General features: G+C 40.8%; 2 protein-coding genes across 2 annotated transcripts in view; both read left to right on the forward strand.

Annotated features, from left to right (window-relative positions):
* The first annotated feature begins 958 nt into the window (after nucleotides 1–958).
* LRAT (lecithin retinol acyltransferase) lies at nucleotides 959–8,432 on the forward strand. The gene is made up of 2 exons (XM_050946680.1): nucleotides 959–1,539; nucleotides 4,378–8,432. Exons 1-2 carry the CDS (start codon nucleotides 988–990, stop codon nucleotides 4,528–4,530), a joined length of 705 nt encoding a protein of 234 aa, XP_050802637.1. The 5' UTR covers nucleotides 959–987; the 3' UTR covers nucleotides 4,531–8,432.
* Nucleotides 8,433–20,740: 12,308 nt separating this feature from the next.
* The window catches only part of RBM46 (RNA binding motif protein 46), a 38,237-nt gene continuing 37,664 nt past the window's right edge, over nucleotides 20,741–21,313 (forward strand). Inside the window, exon 1 of the mRNA XM_050946498.1 lies at nucleotides 20,741–20,780. Within this exon, the coding sequence (XP_050802455.1) occupies nucleotides 20,753–20,780 (28 nt within the window). The 5' untranslated portion in view covers nucleotides 20,741–20,752. The remainder of the gene's footprint in view (nucleotides 20,781–21,313) is intronic.

Here is a 21,313-nt window from a genome sequence, read left to right on the forward strand (position 1 = left end):
GCATTTTAACTCCAAGGAGGCTGTAGCCACTCACAACATCAAAAATGAGTGCCAGTGTTTCAGGTCAGGTATCTTGCTCACTTGGATGTTTACAACTGTTTATAGCTCAAGCAGACAAATGCCCGTAAGTAGCTCTTAGGCATTGCAATGTTGAATGCGGTCTTTGCTACAATGACGAACGGATGATCCTGGTATAGAATAGAATCCGGTATATTAAAATACATTTGAGAGCTGATGCTCGTTTTAAAGCGATTAAAAAGAATTGCAAAGAAACAGAATACACAAATGCACGTGGTAGTTGGAGAGATCCAAATGCAACGAGAGAAATTCTCGGGCAGTCTTAGTGACCTTTCTATTCTACAGGCCCAAATAGATGATAATGTTCTATTTTAACGCTGTGAAAACTTGAAAAGAAATTTTAAACGCGGGAGAAAACGCACCTTTTTATCTTGGAAGTAGTTTGCGTTACTTTGAAGTCCCCACTTACAGGCTGGAGCTGTACACAGTTTACACCCATAACGAAATCAATGGCACTTGTGTCATTCCTAGCTTCCCTCAACGGCCATTCATTTTATTCCATGGTTTTCCCCTCTCAGCTTTAGGCACTGGGCAGAAAAACCTGGGAGCGGAGTGGTAAATTCGTGCAAACGGACAAATTGTTGGATTGCGCAGTCCCCTAGCCCCTCTCACCTTGAACATGCACTAGAGAAGCCAGTGACTGCTCTGGAGAGGAGCTCCACCTCCCAGGGGCTTTAATGGGGCAGCAGCATCGCGGCTGGCACAGGAAACTTTTTTAAGCGCCGCTGCTGAATAAAGGTTTATTTCACGCCCGATTCGAAGCCGCCCACTTCCCTCTCAGCCAATCAGGGTTGTGCTTGCTTGTGGCCCCGCCACTCCCGCCCGCCAGGATAAAAAGGCAGGATTCAGGGGTAGGTGGCAGCATCCTGCAGCAGGAGAAAGGCCACGAGAAGCTCCCAGACCTGCACCATGAAGAACCCCATGTACGAAGTGGCCTCCCTGCTGCTGGAGAAGCTGCTCCTCCTGGCCAACCTCAAGCTGTGCAGCGTGGGCCCCGGCGCGGTGGAGGTGGAGGAGGAGGAGAAACACGCCAGCTACCACGACACCACCTACTTCAAGCGGGGCGACATGCTGGAGGTGCCCCGCACCCTCTTCGTCCACTTCGGCATCTACCTCGGGGACAACCGGGTGGCGCACCTGATGCCGGACATCCTGCCTGCCTTCACCGACGAGCAGCGGCAGATCCAGCAGGTGGTGACTAACAAGAGGCTCATCCTGGGCGTCCTGGCCAGAATGGCCAGCATCCGGGTGGACACGGTGGAGGACTTTGCCTACGGCGACTCCATCCTGGTGAACCACATGGACGAGGCCTTCCCGAACAAGGCGCTGTGCGGCGAGGAGGTGGCCCGGCGGGCGGAGAAGCTGGTAGGGGCCACGGCGTACAGCCTGCTGTGGAACAACTGCGAGCACTTCGTCACCTACTGCAGATACGGCTCCGCGGTCAGCTTCCAGACCGACAAGGTAAACCCCACCCAGCCTCAAGCCCTGCCTCGCTAGCGGGGTGCGCCGGGGCGGGGACCCACCACCCAGGGCGGGCCTGGGGTGCTGGTCCTCAGCAAATCGCCGCTGTGTGTCCGGGGCTGGGGCGGGGGGCGAAGCGGAGCAGATCTGTTCGCTTTGGTGGCGGCCCCTCTTACCTTCTGGCGTCCCGTGGAAACCCTCCGCGGTAGGATGAGCTGCCTCCCCCGGGGCCGGGTGGGTGAGGCAGCTGGCGAACGGCAGTGCCCCCTGGCCTCCCACGCTGTCCCACCCGGCATGGGATTCAAACACCTGCGCAGCCGGAGTGAGCGAGGGCGCAGAGTCTTGGAAGACAGGGGGCGGGGGGGGGGGGAGACTGCCCTTGCAGGAGCCGCAGCGATCGCGCTGTAACTTTAGCCTGTCGCTCCCCTGTGTGAAAGGAGAGCTCACTCAGCCTCTTCCGGCCCCCTCCCGCCCCCCGCAAGAGGAGCATCGGTAGCTTACCGTGAGCCTTCTCGCGCGAGGGCTCTCTTCTCCTCCTCCCCCTCGTTCTTTGGCTGCTACTCCAAAAGCTGCTTGCAAAAGGGGTTGTCTGAAGCCATCATTTGCCTGAGGTTTTGAACTTTGTCTACATACTTCTAGTCCCTTGTCTAGGGTTTCCTCACACCCCGGAGCGTGAAAACCGGCAAGAGAGAGTCTTAACACTTCAAACCTCCCACGAGGTCAAATGACCTGACATCTTGCAATGGACCATTAACGCTGAAAGGGATTTTGGTCCTTGACTGCTAATGGTTTGCTAGACTCAGCATGAAACTGATCTTTCCACGCAGAGGGCCCAAAATGTGTAAATACAGGTAGAAGTTACAAACTCACCCCGCTGTAGAACATTTTCTCCCTCCCCCCATTTCAAACCCAATTAGAATGCTTGGAAACGAGTTAAAACCCAAGGCTGTCTGGTTTCAAGCATTGTTATTGCTGAAAATCAAGCCCCCCAACACCTTAAATGCTAACTTAGTGGAAGAAACACAGACTCTTGTAATTGGCAAGGTTCTAAAAGTAGATGAAGAAAGAGGAATCTCATTGATAATTTGATCTGATGTAAAGGTACTGTCAAAGTAAATCATCATCTGTGAAGTCAGACTCTAGGCTAGTATTTGACCTGAATAAAGTAGATCTATTTGGCATTGGTGAGGAGGAGAGTAACCTCTATACCCAAAAGTGCTTGTGGCATTGAGAAATCAGATGTTTTGTGGCTAATCTCTGAGCTGGGGGTAGGGAGACTGAGAATGAATTTGTTTAAAGAAGCAAGTCTGGCATCAGTCGACAAAATAAAAATAAAAGCAAATTTCTGCCAACAAAGCACCCTCCCCCCCCCCTTCACCTTCTGATGATCTAAACCAATGATACTAAAAGACTTTACTTTGAGGCTGGATCCATGCTCTTTAGAAACAAAGCCCAACAACTGTGTCCATTTACCAGTTTTTAATGAAACCAAATCCTGTGCAACCAGAGCGATCATGGATTTTGGAAAAGAACCGGCTGGCCTTTTCCCCCCAGATAAAAGAAACACAGTTGCCGCATTATGAGGTGTCTGAAGACAGTGGTAGCAGCAGCCCAGGACTAGTTTGGAAAGGAGTCTCCTCGTACTTTACAAGCCTACAAAAGGAAACATGTCAGATTTATTTAGGTGATACAAATAATTTCTTGCAGTGAAAGCAATGTTCCTGCATGATAACTAGGTTATCCTATGTGCTTCTTATGTGCTCATTTCAGCCAAGGAACAGAGGCTAGTTAGCTTGTTGTTTTTTAAATTTATGTAAAGTAAAATATTTAATCTATGTGTATTAGCAATGGAGCACTTTCCATCAGTGAAAGCATTGCCAGGTTTTACAGAAGCAGAAGAGATTTTAATAGGCATTACTGTTTAGCACCTCCAGAATAACAGAGTTTTTGTGTGTGGCTTGAATAGTCCAACAAACATCTTGGTGAGAGGCTAGCCTGTGTAAAATCTCGATAGGGCTCATTCTTCACAATTCTTAAAAAAAAAAAAAAAAAAAAACACTTTTTTTTTTTTTCCAAGTGTGCTCCCTGAGAAGTAGGTCACTTGGTGCTGAGGCCTGGTTTCCGTAAGTAAGCAATCTTTTGAGCAGTCTAGTCAATACTCAGCTCTCTGGTTCGAAGTTACTATATACTGGCACTGCAGCCACAGACTGCTGCAAAACACTGTTTCACTGTCTCTCCCTTCCCCACCCAGTGCCAAACAGGATCCTGGATATTTTATTCAGCAGGAGATCAAACAGAATTAATGGCATTTTAAGGGATTGCAAAGACTGACTCCAGGCATATTTCAGTCTGAAACCTGTAGTATGTGTAGGGAAGCGGGGAGTGTCTCTATGAAAGCATAATTTTCCAGTAGTTGCTAACAGTCAGTTCACCAAATTACGATCAGTTACAGGTTTTGCAAGTCATTAAAACAATTTCCAAGCTGCCTAGAAATAACTTAACCGGCAGCTAAATTTAACCTCTCCACAGTGACTTCGATCATCAAGAAAATAAAGCGTGATTCATCAGACAATTAGTAATGAACTCTTAAAATAGGACCCGATCCTGCATGCACTGCAGTCAGTAGTAAAGCTTCTACTGACTTCAATGGGGCAGGGGCAGTTTCTAAGGGGAATACATCCCTTTTCACTCACCCAGGCATCCCTTTCTAGCCCACAGGAGTTGAATCGCTGGTACAGAGCAGTCTGATGGTCTGCTTTTTCCTTGCCCTCTCCAATACCTATCAGTTTAGAATGACTTTCATGTTTAACTGTGAACCTTTCCCTCTGACTTTTGCAGTTCTGTGAAACAGTGAAGATGATTATTCGGGACCAGAGAAGTGTTCTTGCTTCAGCGCTCCTGGGATTAGCATCTATAGTCTGTCTGGGTTTGGCACCTTCCACCACCCTGCCCACTATCATTATTCCGTTCTTTCTGTGGATGGCTGGTTAACAGCAGCACTAGTGCCTGTCAGTGCCTGTACATAGAATGTATAATGTATTTATAAAAGCAGAAATTACTTATCAACAGTTATGTAAAGAGAAAAATGTGACCTGTAACTTGTGTAATATTTTTATCACACCTTTATCCAGAACACAATGTACAAGGAGTAGCTTACTGTGTAAGCCAAATAACCGGATTTCCTGAAAATCTCACAGAAGGTAAATTTAACACACCTTTCAAGCCATAAAAGTGTGTGTGTGGGGGGGGTGATATAGTTCTGCTCTCTGCTTTCAGTTATAAATTAATCTAGTGAATGTGTTTTATCAGGTTTTTTTTTATCTCTTAACTCTGTGTATCCAAGTGCTGTATAAAATAGTGAAGATTGATGTTTCATCCTGAAAGTGGATGATAGAGGCCATCTAAGTACCTAGGTAGAAGTGATGGAAGATGAAAACAAGCTAATTTCACTTCCATATATATATAATATGTATTTTTCATTCAGGGAAGTTACTATTTTTAAATCAACTTGTATTAAGCCTAGAAATATCTTTTTTAGTGAGGAATAAAAGCAGCCCCAGGATTGTATTCTGTGTTGGTAAAAACTCCTAGTTAAGTATTGTTTCCCACACTACTGAGTGTGGCCAGATTGGTACTGCCCATTCAGTTCCTTTCTGAGAGGTGTTCACAAATCATATATCCATTTTAATTGCACAAAAACTTTATACCATCCTGAATAGTTTTTTGCCTGGGTTTGGTTGCAAGGAAAGCCTGCAGTTCCTCAGAATTTTCCTTGCTAATAAGTGTCAGTGCAGCCAATATAATTCACTACAGGGGGTTTCAGAAGATACGGAACAAAGCAATTTGGTTGGTGAAAACTAGTAACATGCAAACCAATAAGAATTTTCCTATGTTCCAGGGGAAAAGGAAAGAGGCCTATTTTCTCTTCCCTCAGTAATGGGACCAGTGTGAGTGCCATAAAGTATTATGAGTTTCTGTGGCAGATATTACAATCAAGCTACTGTAATTTAACAACTAAACATACCACATACCCCTTACAAATTATACATTTTTCATATACTGAATGTGTGAATATTTACCTACAAGCCAGCAACTTTTTGAAGAGCATGTGATATATGATTCAAGGGTTTTTTTGAAAATATTACTATTCTTAACTCAGGCTGATACTTTTTAAATCTCAGACCTTTAAGGATTCTTTCCTTCAAAATCCAAACCTATCTAGTCTCTCATTTTGAGTGACTATTCTATTTTTATTATTATTTATCTACAATGTTTATTGCTGTTTGTAAACATGCCTTTTCTGTGTACTTAGGCATTTAAGCATTATTCTGCCTCTTCTCTTAAATCTAAAGCATGCATAATCTCCAAACCTTGTGTCTCTCAACAGTGAAAGCTCAATATACCATAGTCAATTAAGGACAATATTAAATAACAAAAAATGCCTCCTTTACTACCATTTCTACAGTAAGATTTGCTTTATCTTTAAGAAACAAAAAACCCCAACTGTTTGAAGTGTGGTATCTTGAATTAAGTGTCTGTTCTGTTGCTAATAGCGATGTCTCGTTTTGGCGATTCCATTGCAACTGACTGAAAATGTGAAGACCAAGGATGAAATCCTGATCTTATTGAAGTCAATTTCAAAACTCTCACTTATTTCAATTGAGATAAGATTTCACCCCAGACTTCAATACTAATGCAGAACTGTAATTAGAATAAATTATATGTTCAGCTTGCAGTCATGCTCCAAAGCAGCTGGATTTAAACTACCACTAAATTGTTATAAACAACTTACATTCTTTTTAAGAGAGTCCTAAGGTGCCGACCTACAGCAAATTTTTAAATGAATGTGAAATGCTATTCCATCAAGTATGTAACACACCTTCTAAACAAATTCCATTGTATTTTTTATTTACCGTACATAAGGTCAGCGCTGCATAATTATATAAATATAATTCATTTGTATATGTTTACTTGTGTTCTGAAATTGATGAGCATAATGGAATAGCACTTCCCTAACAACGTTTATCCCAATAGGATACTGAGCAATCCATTGAGACATATATGGTATCTAATTACATTATATGTCCGCTCCTCCCTTTTACTTGGGATTTGTAAGAATTCCAGTAATTCTCATGAGTCAGTTATAGAATAAACAATGGATCCATGACCAATAAGCTAATCATTGTTAGGACTGTTATGAGGCGAGCGTACTCATAGTAGCTGTAATATTAAAGGACTGATGTTGCCTGTTTGTTAATGGGGATGGGATATTTGGGCAAGAAGACAGGACAGGCAAGATGTGGTTTGTCTGAAAACTTTGTTAGATGACACAGGGCTCCTGGAACAGACATGGGGTTATTGTTTAGTAAGGGAAAATTGCTCCATAAAGTATCTTTAAGAAATACTTAAGACATGCTCAGACTAAGCCTTTTAAATCTGTGATACACGTGCTGTATTTTTTTGTCAGAGCTGATTCACAGGAGGACTTCAGTTATGCCCTTATGCACTTAGGAGTTTTCATACAATCCTCAATTCAGCAAAGGACTTAAGTCTTATTAAAATTAAGAATATGCTAATTTGCTTTGCTAAGTTGGGGCCATAGACTGAGCAGATCTAACACCGGTGTGAATTCCCTTGTTCATCCCCTTGGATTTGCTCTGAAGTCTCAAACTTTAAATTTCAACAACTATTTTTCTAATGACTTTTTGCTAATATGATAATCTATTGAGGGATTATGAATAGTTTGCCTTTCAGGCCTAGGCTCAAAAATGAATTATAAAGGACAAAACACAGGGCAGTATCGTCATTGAAATTTTGCATGTGTTATAAGTGCAGGATTGGTACAATATATTTGTAACTGAATGATGGAGGATGGAGTAGATAGGGAGTGGAGATACAAAAGTTGCATTTCATTTTAGTTGGTTCTTTGTATGATTGTTTTTGAGGGTGGTGGATCTTCTTTGAGAACGTTAATGTGCAATGCAGGGACTGAAAAGGACACGAGTCTTGTGTTGCTGGGACCTGTTAGTAGTAAAGACATCAGATTAAAAGGACACATTTCATCATTACCTTACAAAGGTAAACACAACAAAAATATAAGGGGACAATGTCAGGGTAGAAAAATATTTTTAAAAACCTTAATTATTAAAATTCAAGTTCTAATGTTTTAATCACTTGATGCTATATTTACTTTTGTATTTTAGCTTGATGAATGAAAATAGTTTCAATTTGTATACAGTTAGTTTCTAGTTTCTTTCAGGTCCTTATGCACTAGCACTCTGTTACAATGTGTAGGTTATAAAACTGCTAGAGAAAGTGTGTAATAGCATTGAGATTTAAGGTGGTGGGGAAATCGTGGCAATATTTGTCAGTATTAGGTTTTGGGGGAAAAAATGAAACTATATTTTTGGTGATATATGACGTGACAGCATCTCTGTGGGATTCAGAAAGAAAGCTATAGAAGCAAGACATATTCTCTGTTATGGCAACCGTAGGTCTGGTTTGTCCATATTGTGTGTATATGTGTTATGTAATTAAATCAAAGGGTCTCACAACACAGTATGATGCTATAGTGTTGTCTGAGAATGCTTCCTACGTTAGGAAATCAGTGGTTAGTATGCTCTGACTTTACATTTGAATATTAAATGGAAGTCACCAGATAACAAATGGCTCCTGGAGGTGCAGACTGCTTAAGCTCTGGAATACGTTAGGCCCCAATCCTACAAACACAAACATATGCTTAAATTTACTACATGAGTAGTTGCATGGATTTCAAGTAAGTGTGTGTATGCAGGATGGGGTCATACATTGTAATACTGTGATTCATTCAGCAAGTGTATATGTGATGTACCTATTTTTGTAGTGATCTTGTATGACCTTATGCTGTTGAAATAAACTGCCAAATCAAATATTATTTTAAAAAAGTTTACATCATTTAAACATCTGGGGTCAGATTCTCAATTAGTGTAACTTGGCAAAGCTCTATTGACTTCAGTACCAAATTATGCCAGTTTACATCAGCTGGAAATGTAGTGAGCTTGTGTTTTGAAAATGCCATAGTTTGACCACAATTCAAATGAGGTTTAAGTTGAGCCTTTTATAAAAAATAATTAACATATAGTCAAATTTAAACCTGTAGTTGCTACCTTACTTCACCGATGTCAACGTAAGATTAGTGTGTTACTTCCTGATCAGATCTACTATATTCATCACTTTACACCAGAATCCATTCTGCAGAGAGTGAGGTTCTGTATCCTTTTTGCCTGTTGTTGCTAAGGCTATTGGTAAGAAATGTGGGCTAATTCCTGTTCCTGATGCTTAGTAAAGGACAGAGAGAGAGATGGTGGTTAGAGCACAGAGACAAAGAACATGGGCACTATTTCTGTCTCTTGCTATGTGATCTTGAACAAGTCATTTATCCTCTGTGCCTCATTTTTCCCTACCCATAGAACTAAGATAATACATACCCTTCCTTACAGAGGTGGTGTGAGGCTTGGTTAGTTAATATGTGGATAGTGTTTTTAGATCCTTGGATGAAATGTGCTATGCAAGTACTATTAATATTAATCTCCACCAAAAGCAAAATGTTCATGTTAGCAGGGGTGCTGGAACAATTTGTATAGTGGGGGTGCTGAGAGCCATTGAACCCAACTGTAAACTCTGTATATGATGGAAACCACTTCAAGCCAGGGGGTGCTGTAGTACAGCTCTCCTCCCCACACCCTTAGTTCCAGATCCTCTGCCTGTTAGTGGCATCACAATTACTCTCTCTGGAAATCACTGTGATGCCATAGGCTATGTCTACAGTAGGAGCTCAGGCCAGCAGACAGACTTATGTTAGCTCAGGTATAAATAGTAGTGTAGCCATGGTCAGTACTTGGTGGTTAAGTACTCAGGATGGCGGAGACATGTCACTGCTGCCCATATGACTGAGACTACACTGCTATTTATTCTCATGTGAGCATATGTACACAAGCTGGTAATCATACCCCTACCTCACAGTGTAGACATAGCCATAGAAGAATAGAACCTTACGTGTGGAATAAGCAGCAGGAACAGATGCATGTTTATGTCCCGCTTTTCAAATAAATTTTTTACTAATTGTAGAAAACAGGATGAGAAAAAAAGGTAATAGAATAATCATAGTGGGAGGGGGAAGGAGGATCAAAGCTCAAATGCAGCTTGCTTCTCCATTGTATCTCAATCTAAATTTTTACCCACTTAATCATAACCACCTAGTCTCCCATTAAACACTCACAGTGGCTCAGCAGGACTTGTCACTGTATTAGTAAACACCTAATGTTAACCCCTTCAGTGTTGATGATAGTTACAACCACTTTTGGTTTGGATGCTAAAATAATTCTTATCTCTCACCTCCCCTAATGCTCACCTGTACTTCCCATGAGGTACCAAAATCTTTGAAATAATACTATAAATTAATATATATAAATATAGAAAAATATATAAATACAAAATATTCAGTAAAGTTTCATATAATTGGGCCATTATGAAGCTGCAAACTTCATACATTTCTGGCCACAACACCACAAACATTATAGGCCCAAATTTTTCAAGGTATTTAGAGATTGCCGCACTCAGTGTTGCAATGCCTAACTGATTCAGAAGCCTCTCATTTTCACAAGGATTTGGGCACTTAGGAGTCTAAATCCCATCTGATGTCTATGGTACTTAGACTAAGTGCCTAAATCCCCTTTGAAAATGAGATGTAGCCTCCTAAATCAGTTAGACTTGCAATCCCAAGCACAGCACCACCTAAATACCTTTAAAAATCAAGGCTCTACTGCCAAAATCAATACATAAAGGTTTTCCAGATGTAGAGAAGTAGTATATATTCACCCAAGTACTAAAAACCAAAGTGACTCAAATTTGTGTTTCATACATGTAATAAACTTTGTTTAAAACCTATATATTATAGATAGTGGTTACAATGTTCGGAGACAGAGCACAATGAAATAACATTTTTTAAAATAGCCAAAATGGGGATTGCAGGGATCTACAATTTATCTTCCTCTGCAGTACATGAATGCTCTCTAATCTATAATTCTTCATTAATCTAATCACTGTAAAAAGACCCATTCTTCTACAGTGCATTCCTATGCAACTCTGACACATAATGTGCATAACACAAACAGCTCTGTATAATCACATTTTTATGAGAGAATAAATGTCTACAGCACTTCAAATACTCACATTGACTTTTGCTATTCTGAGTGTTGGATTCTTTGCTAGATTCCACCACATCCCAATTTTAACTCTGAAAGAACTAACTCATCATGGAGGTACCCTGGCAATTGTAGATACTCTCTAAAGATTCTCCTAATCATTAATTCAGAGCCGCATAACTATTCCCCTGTGGAGGCAATAAAGCTTAATTAGCGAGGGCAGGAATCATCCACCTTCTTAGAGTTATGCTCCACAGATACTGAAGGAGAAAGCTGTCAACATAAACTCACATTTTTAATTTTTTGAGGTACTTCTAACAGCACAATCAAGTATCTGGTCTCACATCTTTTAATATTAATAGGTTGTTCACAACACTTCTAATTGACTAAAGGTCTCATAATCATGCTCCATCTAGTAACCAGCCTCTGCAGAGTCCTAAGCAGAGTGCTCCAGAGGATTTGCACAACTCAAAGAGTGGTTTGTAGACAAAACTTAACAGCTGGGATGTGTGGAAGCAGGGGCCACCCAATCATCTGAGCTAGGACTCCATAAGCTATTTCCAGTACAGGTCTTAGAGCAGCCCTGTTTTGCCATGAACCATAGAACTACCAGCCCAGGTCACGTAGGCAAGTTTCCCTACTACAATCGGATGTTCTGCTGCTACTGTAACAGATTGGTTATGCAGTACTGTGGGGAATATACCCAGTACTCTTACACTGAACCATGTGTGGCATTGCAGGGTGCATTACATTCAGCACTGTGTAGTAACTCTCAGAAGAACATGCCTAGTACACATAAGAAAAAATATTTTAATAACTAATTATAAACAAAAGAGTAAGGGAATGTGGGGTGTGGGTACAATCAATGACAGGGTAGCAGGAGAAAGACTATTCACACAAAATGGCATACAGTGTAAGAGAGGGGGAAAAGAAGCAAGTACTACTAGACCCAAACAGGGCTACTTCCCTATTGATCAAGTAGGTCAATATCCTACAAGTTTGTGGCCATATCATTCCCACAGTCTTTACATAAAACTTGTGCAGAATTCCAAATTAATTCAGTGCATGTACTAAGTTAGGATATGTCCCTAACAAAGTCACGTAGACCAAAAAAAATGGAGGCAGGAGCAGCATTTCTTCATATTATAAACTAGCTATTAGGAGCTAATAATCACAGGATCCAGCATCATTCTATTTTCCCTTTTCTATCCCACCTCCTGGCTTACTCCTAGTGGTAGTGCCTCTGCCACAGGCTAGGTAAGCTCAGGGGCCAGATGCCAGAACAAGAGGGGTGGTTCAGCTGCCAGGGAAGGTTCATAATTCAATTACTAATTTATTTAATAGACAGACTTTAGATTGGGAATGAGAGCTATTAAAAAATTAGCCTGAAGGAAGCATAAGAACTTGTAGGTGATAATCTTGCCTTGCCAGTGAGATGAAACTCTCTGAATGTAGACCTTTTCTACCTCTAATTTCTATGATGGCACCCATAAATCCAATGGTATCTGAGTGCAGACATTGCTCAAGAAGCATGTCTCATATAGAATTATTAAATATTTTGGAATTAGTCTGAAGGATAAAGCTTCAGGACTTAAAGCTCTTATGGGCAAACTAAAAAATAGCAGCTGTAGACAACTAATTAACTTTATCAGTAATTTTTTGAATTCAATTTGTCTTTTTGGGATATTTGTATTAGAATACAAGGTGTCTCCTTGGCAGCCACTACTTGATCCTGCAACAAAGTCACAATTCTGTGTTTGTGACAACATGGTCTGTTGCCATGGGAAGGGTTAAGATGTCAGAACTTCAGCATTATGACTTGACTGCATGATTAAGCAGGAAGAGAAGATGGGCTGTGAGGGAGACACTTGTTTAAACTCACACACACAAAAAAACCACCTTTGATCATTACAAAAAATAGCAGGGGGGAGGTATTAAAACAATCCAAAGATTCATTTGATTAGCATGATCAATCTAAAGTGTTCTCCTGTATGAAAGTCCCTCAGTTACTCAGCAGATCCATTCAGCTGAATTAAGTCTCTTCATTGCTGAGCACAGACAATAAGTGGTATGGGCTTCATGATTGTTCCCATTGAAATAAATGGAAATTCTGTCATTGACATCAGTGGGAGCAGGATCATATGTAATTTTTTCCCTGGGGTCTTGTTGCTAATCTCTACAGAAATCTTGTTGACATGTTCAGAGCTGCAGTCCCTAATCACTATGAGCCTTGATTTAAATTATGACTCACAATTAATGTATAGATTTAGTAGCTTAATTTAAATGCATCCAGCTGGTGCTGATTTAGCACTCCCCAAATGTCCCCTTTTAGGATGTGCCAAGACTTCTGTAAAATCTGAGATGCATGTTTTCTCTTTCCTTCGATTGTTCTGAAGTCCTGATCAGTAATGCTGGAATTTCTCTGGATATTGCGCACACACACATGTATAATTACATCCTATATCCACCTATGTTGAAGCTGTTTTTTTTAGTGCTTCCCTTCATGTCAAATAAGTTCCTTGAGTTTCCTTTGGACTCAACACTAACGTGCCAATTTGTCACTAATAGAAAAATTAACAGTGGGACTCAGTGGTCAATTAGGTTGTCATTCATGTAGTTGTTCAGCAGGAAACATGGTTGTATTTTACAAAGGATGGAAAGACCTGTTGTATAGCCGGAAAGATATTCAATGTCGTTTCATGACTTGTTCCTTTCTTGGCAACTAGCTTCCTTTATTCCAAGGTGCAGTAACATGTCTTGAACTTTCTGTTTGCAGTTAATTTATCTATGAATACATTATATTCTTGCTAATCTTTCAGTGAAAGCTGGATAATATCCCAAACAGCTAATCAAAGTCATGGCTCTAGGCATGTTCAAGTTGGAAGTAGAAACTGATGATATCTGGTATTTTCTTTGATGCAATCTTGTTTGTTTACAAAGAATGTACAAAGTCCAGCTTCTCCGAACAGATGAGGAACCAAGAATAAAAGAAACAGTTTCTTAGCCTCAAGCCTCTTCAACTTGCAGACCCTAAAGCTCTCTCTTTAGCTTTTTCTACGGTTACACTCAGCTCACAGGCCACTATTTGGCTTTCTTGATTTTTGCCTCTGCCTGTTCTTGTCTGTCCTAAGTTTCTGTGTGTTCTCCACCACCGCATGTGTTTGACAATAAGGAGAATCCAAAGTGGAGAAGTCTTAGGTCTCAAGGTATTGTAATTATGTGGTAAGTTTTGGGCTGATGTCAAGCAAAATTCACTGGTATTTTTGTTCTAACAAGATTAACTTGACTTTATGGTAGACACCACCACAACATCCATTTTAAATTATCAGTGTTTCATTTGCAAAGAGCGAAGCTGAATGCATGTTAAGTTGAACAAGTAGAACTTCATTAAAACCTCTGCACTGCACTATGTGGCTGAGTTGCTTCCAGACTAGCTCCCCGTTTTCCTTATTCTACTGGTGTTCCATCAATAAGAGTCCTTTCAGGGCACATGGGTCTGCTGATTCCAGTTCCACTGATCATGATACAATCAGTATATATTGTGAAACTTTTTTGTTATGGTATATATTTTTTCTTGAGGGCCTTCCTGTACCAGCTGAAATAAAATACTAACTACTAAACCATTAAGAAACAACAAGACAATTTGTGCCTATCTCTGACAAGCAGCCAGGCCAGGTACCAATGATGGTGCAAAGGATAAGAAAGGCCTTCTACTCCCTCCTGCAGCTCACAATGTACTCTGAGGGACCCACCTGGGGCATGTCATCCAGCAACCTTCCCTAGTCTCCTCTAAAGGGGGAACAGTTGCAAGAACTGGTTTGTGGGAGAGGCGCTTTTAAGGCCTCTTGACATCATCATCATCATTCTCTCAACTCTAATTCTCTCCTATTTGTTGAATTGCTATTGATTATTGAACCTCCTTCATTCCATTTCTCCTCTAGCATTGCAAGACTTCAGCTGCCCAATTTCACTGCCCATTATATTTCTTACATTCCTTCTCTTTCCTACCCCCTCTTCCTCCTTCCCTTTGAAACTCCCTACCCACGGATGCCCTCTTCTTTATTCATTTCCTTCTCAGTTGAATCCCTTTTTCTCCACCACTTCAGCCTTGAATGTATCCCCCAAAACCCTGCATTTTTGTAACAAATTATATAAACGCATAAACAGAGATGTAAAACCACATGGAACTAACATGGTAGATGCTTGTTATCATGTTGATCATTCTGCTTCTATGTTGTATCTCTTTTTCTCCACTCCGTCTGATTTTGTCTTTTAGACTGTAAACTCTTTGGGACAGGGTCTATGTCTTCCTATATAGCATGGGAACTGGCTCACTTTTTTTAATGCTAGTTAAAGTTGCCAGTGCTCAGTCTATATCAGAGCTCCTATGCTTGGAAGAGCAGCATTGGTAGTGGTAGAACAGTGACATTCCCAAAAAGTTGAGAGACAAGGTGGATGAGGTAATATTGTTTATGGACTAACTTCTGTTAGCGAGATAGACAAGCTTTCAAGATACTCTTCTTTAGCTCTGGATTGATTGAAAGCTTGTCTCTCTCGCCAACAGAAGTTGATCCAATAAAATAAAATTACCTCACCTGCCTTATCTCTCTAATATCCTGAGACCAACTCAGCTACACCACCACTGTTCCCAGGATGTCTATTGTAGATTTCAGCTGTAGGGATGCAAAATCAAGTGAAACTTTCTGGTACTGATTACATTTTGCACTAAGGATTTGGACTGTTCCCATGTGCACTAGAGAAATATTTGCACAAGTCACTGCAAACCAAAGTGCCCTAGTTTTGCACAGCCCTATTCTTTTTAAATAACATAATATCCCCACCTAGTGGCTAGCTAGGGAGTGAAATTATCTACTGCAATAATATGGTACAAGAAGCCATTATTTATCATTACAGCTTCCCCTCTTTATAATCTACCACTACTCATACAGCAAAACCCCTAGTTCTTTCCATGAAAGAAATAAGGAACAATTAACTTTGGATCCCACTTATATAAAGTAAAAGAAAAGCAGACATTTGTTAAGGTGAAATTGACCACAAAAAAGTACTGAACATTGCAGTTTTTTTGTTTCATCTCTGTTGGATTCCTGACATAATTAAGGTTTGGAGACATCACCCTTATTCATAACTGCATTTAACATTTCTGATTTTTAAAAATAATTAGAAATAGAAATGAAAGCATTCTATTGACAGAAAGTAGCCAATGCTTCCAGTCAGCTTCTTTACTTCCATGAGCTACCATCAGGAAACAATGATTTTTCTTATTAATTGACTGAAGGCACTGCTTGGCCATAGGAGCAATAGATTTTGGAGGCAGATATACAAGGTGGCAATAACCAATAGATGCTGTAATTCACAGGCTAATATACAAGGTAGTAGGTGTCTACTATGCAGATACAAATTTGAACTCTGCAGTGTGGGAAATAAAACAAAAACATTATTAAAAGATTTATACATCTGTTTATGTATGGTTCTTTTTTAAAATCCTTCTTGCTGCTGAAATAAAATAAGTTACGGGGAAAATTCTGCAGTCTGGTGTCTTGGCATAAATCTGGAGTAATTATATTTACTTCACTGAAATTACTCCGAACTGATGCTTCTGTAACTAAGTGCAGAATTTTCCGCACAATCTATGTTTAATATTTACTGTACATATGCATGTACAAATTCAGATTCTACTGACCCATTCTTCAAAGATGTATTCCTCACTCTAAGAACAGGTAAATCACATCACAAGAGGAAGAAAGTGCTATAAAATGTTTTTTTCTAATGACTCCTTCAATAGTATTAGAATTCCATAGCTCATGATGAAAAAAATCCACTCTTTTAAAGAAGCAAACTGTACAAGAGTAAATGGCACTCTTGAAGAAGAAAGACCCTTGAGGCAGTATAACTTTACATAGGAGTATTCCACTAAACAGGCATTTGCAGCAACCTGATGAAATGGAAACTAAAATAAAATGTATTGATGGACTGAACTGAATGCTTTTTCTAGACTGTTTACTATAATTAGATTTACAATTACAAAGATTACATTTGAGGTCTAGGTTCTGTAGAGACCTTTGTCTAAACTTCAAAGGATGTCTGCTTCCTTTTAAAGTATTTGCCCTACCTTCACATCAAACTTGTCAGAGTGCAGAAATGCTACATACCAGCTTTTCCAGCTCCAGGACATAGTAAAATTTACTCTGACAAAAAAAAACTTTATTTTTCTATAAAAATGTATAACTGTAATAATAGTCTACTCCAGGAAAATATGTGATAAGACTTGCTGACATTCCAAACAAAACAGAACAAAATTATGTACTATAATTAATTAAAACAGCTGGCAAAGAAAAGAAAAGCAATGGTCTCACTTGATACTAAGTAATAAGGTGAATGGGGAAAGATCTCAAATATTTTCAAATATACCCAAGGGAATAAATGGAATGATCTATGCAATGGTCTACCCTTGTTCTACATGCCTCAAATCAGTGAGAGTTGTGAACAGATCTGTCACATTCATATAGTAATTTAGGGCCCACTGATATTGATGGGTGCAGGATTTAGCCCCTAGACAAATGGCACATTTTACTTCTGATTCCAAGTACTTTTTTAACTAGAACTTATGCCAAGTATTTTGTAAAGAGCAAGTAACTCTATTGTAAAATGCCACCATACACATCTTTATTTAAGTCTTTGCTTATCAAGACTAAAAAGATTAAAACATAGCTGTACTTAAGTCCTGATTCAGCAAAGCACTTAAGCACAGCATTTGTTGACTTATGATGATTTCCTGAATCAAGGTCTTGTTCTCCTGTCCTCCAAATAGTTGTACATCAAAACCAGCAGAGTTAAACCTGGCATTAGTTTTAGTGGAGATGGGCATGAACATTTAATTACCGTTCTGCTTATATCACTTGTTCTTTGAAGCTTGACTATTGACAAACACTTGAGTGGAGCAAGGGCAGCAGCTTCTCTTTTAAAGACCTACTCTCAACAAATGTTACCTAAGAGAAGGAAGGAGGAGAGGCAATTGAAGACGGAAGAGACAGAGACAAAGGTAAAAGGAAGGCGATAGAGGAGAAGGAAAGGAGACGGAACTCACTTTTCATGCACATACTGCTGTTTATTTGATATACTTACACAAGTGCATAGAAGATTTAAATTAAGTAGATTTAAAATGGTTTAATAAAAATGTGTTTTAGTAATCTTCTTGATGAAGAGTTTGGATAGTTCTAACATCCGAGTTTACTGCAAGATAATGACATAGGTTTGGAACACTTTCAGCCAATTAGATTTTCCCTTTCATTCAAGTCATTTTATAAAATAAAAGGAAGTCTGACCATAAATTTGTGCAATCTATTGGCTACCATGGATAGAAATTGGATAGTATTCATTTACTATTTAAAGGAATATTATTCAGTTTCTGTACACTACAATGATGGACAGCAATACTTTGGAAGTGTCTGGTAGAGCCCCACACAATGAGACTTCATGTGCATGGAATCCAGAGAAAACACTAAGATTTTTTTTTAAAGTTAGAAAAGAAATATACCTAGCATACTGTAAAATAGCAATAACTAAAATGGAATTTCTTATTGAGTAGTGACTGATCTCAGGCAGTGGAAAGCCTGAGTTGCTGCTAAAATGCACTGGCTTGTTAACATTCCCTCATGACTCATTTGGATGAGGTGAAAATTATTGTAGGCACCTACACTGAAAATGTGGTGACACTCCATGAAAAGTGATATCACTGGGTACACTATTAAGCTTTTACTGTTAAAAGTATTAAATGTCAATCATATCATTAAAGCATTATTCTATAAATAATAAGGAACAAACCACCTCTTTTGAAAAAAATTAATAAACTGATTAGCTGAATTGTCTATCATGTCATATTATAAATGACTTAGAAATTGGCACCCATTTAAAATTAGACTAAAGATGCTGAAGCATGTTACTATAGTGACTAGAATTATAATTTCTCTGATTCACTGGAATATGAAATTAAGCATTTCAATATTAAAATTGGGGAACTTTTTTAATGAGTTAAAAGTTGTAGGCTTTTTTTTTAATGACCTCATTGTTGTGCAGTCTGGGTGCAATAAGTACACAATACTTTGATAACAGCAAATTAAAATGCCCACAACCACCAAACTTTACAGACTTCTGGCACAGCTGATGGATGCCCATCAAATGTATATGACCTCTGAGGAATTTTGTTGTGGTTCTGTGTTGTGTAAAAAATATGTGGCCTCCAATTGCCACAACATTGCTGTGGTGTTTGAGATGCTCCATTATTTAATATAATGGAGAGATAAAATAATTTTAAATTTTCTCTCTTGCTGTTTACCCATTTTGTAATTGTGGTGGGTTGTATAAAACTGATTTTTTGGGGGAATGTTTCTGCAATTCTGTTTCAGGCAACTTTGCACGTGCTATATGTGCTACCTTTCTGCAGGGCTCTTTAAGATTAGATTTTCAAGTCAAAACACGTGAAAACGTATCTTAGTCTGATTGCAACTTTACATTTTCACTCAGCAATGGTGTGACTTTCTGAAAAGCTCAACATTTCTCACTCCACAGTGTCCCCCAACTTTTTTTTGCAATACAATAGTAAAACTGAAGTTACACTAAGCTCAGCAAAAATCGCGAATGCGGAGGTTTTCCCTCAGTTTGGCTGTATTTGCGGAAGTAACAGTAGATTTGCAACCTAGGGGCGAACACGCTGTACCCTAGTAGGCTGGGAGTCACATGCAACACCGCCTCTCCAGCTTGACTCCAACACTCCTATGAATTTTGCCAGCTTCAGGGTAAGAACCCTTCCCACGCCCACTTCACACCCCCTCCCTTCTCCTTCAACGCCGCACTCACATGGTAGCACCTCTCTCATTGGCTCCTTCATAGCCTCCTTTTAATTGGTCGCACACCCTCCCTCAACCCCCCAAGGTTTTTAAAAACTTTCCCCGCCCTACTCGGCTCTCGACACGTTCTGATTGGTCGATGGCGGCCGTCAATTTTGTCAGGTGCCTACTCGGGCGGCTGCTGATTGGCGACGCTGGGGCGTCAGACGGTGCCACGCGCCGAAGAGTGGGAAAGTCGGTCGTCGTCGAATGCTACGCGCGTGAGAAGGGCGGTGGTAGATGAGGTGCTCGTGCTGCCATTACCCTTTCCCCAGTCCAGGGAGTCGCCGTTGGCGGTAACACTCTCCCGGGAGGGGGAGGGGCTGGTCAACGTTCTGTGTAACGGTCCCACCTCGGCCTGAAGTCCCTGCCGCGTCGCTGGGATGGGCGGCGGCTGAGAGCCCTGCGGGGGTGCGGCCTCAGAAGCCCCGTGGGGGCGGGGGGCTCTGGACAGAGGCGCTGACTTTCTCATTTCCCCAGGGGTTCTCCACTCCTGCTCCACCCAGTACCCTGTCTCTTCCTGCCCTGTTCTGCGCCTCCCCTGAGCATGCCCTGCACTTTCCCTCCCCTCCAGTGTCTCCTGCCTGCCACTGAACAACTGATCCGGGGGGGGGGGAGAAACTGATTGGTGGGGCCTTCCGGTGGGTGCCAAGAACCCCCTATATTTTTTCTGTGGGTGCTCCAGCTCTAGAGCACCCTCAGAGTTGGTGCCTATGGCTCTGGGTGGAAACATGCTGCTGTTACTGTTGCTCTGGTGACTCCAAGGCAGCACCAAGAGACCCAGGAAGCCTCTCCCCTGCCACCGTTCTCACCCTGGGACCTACTTGCATGCCACCCCGCCCCTTTCTCACAGCCTCTGGCACTGTGTACATCCACCACAATCCCATAGCTCCCAGTGCCCTGCCAGCCAGCTCCTCCCCCTGGATCAAATATAATGTGCCCCTTCCCCGCCACGTATATCTTTATATGCTCGGTTGTTTCCACAGATATCCCCACTCCCTTCCTGCAGGCTTGATTGGATTGGGTGAAGCCAAGGAAAATCCATTCGTCTGCTGTGGTGTCCTATCTGCAGTGAGACTTGTGTCTGCCAAGCCGGGGTCTGCTAAGTGACCACTGTTCCTTCTGGGCATGCGTGGCCTGCATGCTGCCAACCACGGTAAAAGTAACCCAGGCTCTGTCCCCACTTAAACATCTACAGCTCCTCAGCACAGCCAGTTCTACAGTGGGGTTCTTTTGTTTGTAAATAAGCTACCTCCCTGGGAGGTGGTGGGGTAGATAAATTGATGGATGAATTCTTCAGTAAACCTGGCACTGTCTGCACTAGGGGTTAGGCTGGCTTAACTGTGTCAGGGGTGTGGACCCCCTATTGACGGAGCTATGCCAGTCGTGTCACGCTCACCACCACCACCATCATCACTATCCAGGAATTACTAGGACAGAATTATTCCTCTTTCTTTTTCCTCATGCCTGTCTTAATCTCCATTTTAATGCAAAGGAACGGCAGAGAGGGTGGGGTGAGCAATAATAAATAGTAATAAAATAATAGACCAATGAATTAAAATGTCTTTAGTTATGTGTGGTATGTATTTAAGTTTGTATTTTCAGATAGCAACCTTGTTTCTATGGATACTTTTTTCAAACACTTATACCTCCAGATGTCTGTTAATTTCAATGAACACTGGCAAAATA

This window comes from Gopherus flavomarginatus, chromosome 3, assembly GCF_025201925.1.
Source record: "Gopherus flavomarginatus isolate rGopFla2 chromosome 3, rGopFla2.mat.asm, whole genome shotgun sequence".
Classification (NCBI taxonomy): domain Eukaryota; kingdom Metazoa; phylum Chordata; order Testudines; family Testudinidae; genus Gopherus; species Gopherus flavomarginatus.

Bases quoted from the DNA above. Each gene is read 5' to 3' on its own strand.
- LRAT (XM_050946680.1), top strand. From the start codon at position 988: ATGAAGAACCCCATGTACGAAGTGGCCTCCCTGCTGCTGGAGAAGCTG. The intron at 1,540-4,377 runs GTAAACCCCACC...TGACTTTTGCAG, and splicing joins TCAGCTTCCAGACCGACAAG to TTCTGTGAAACAGTGAAGAT.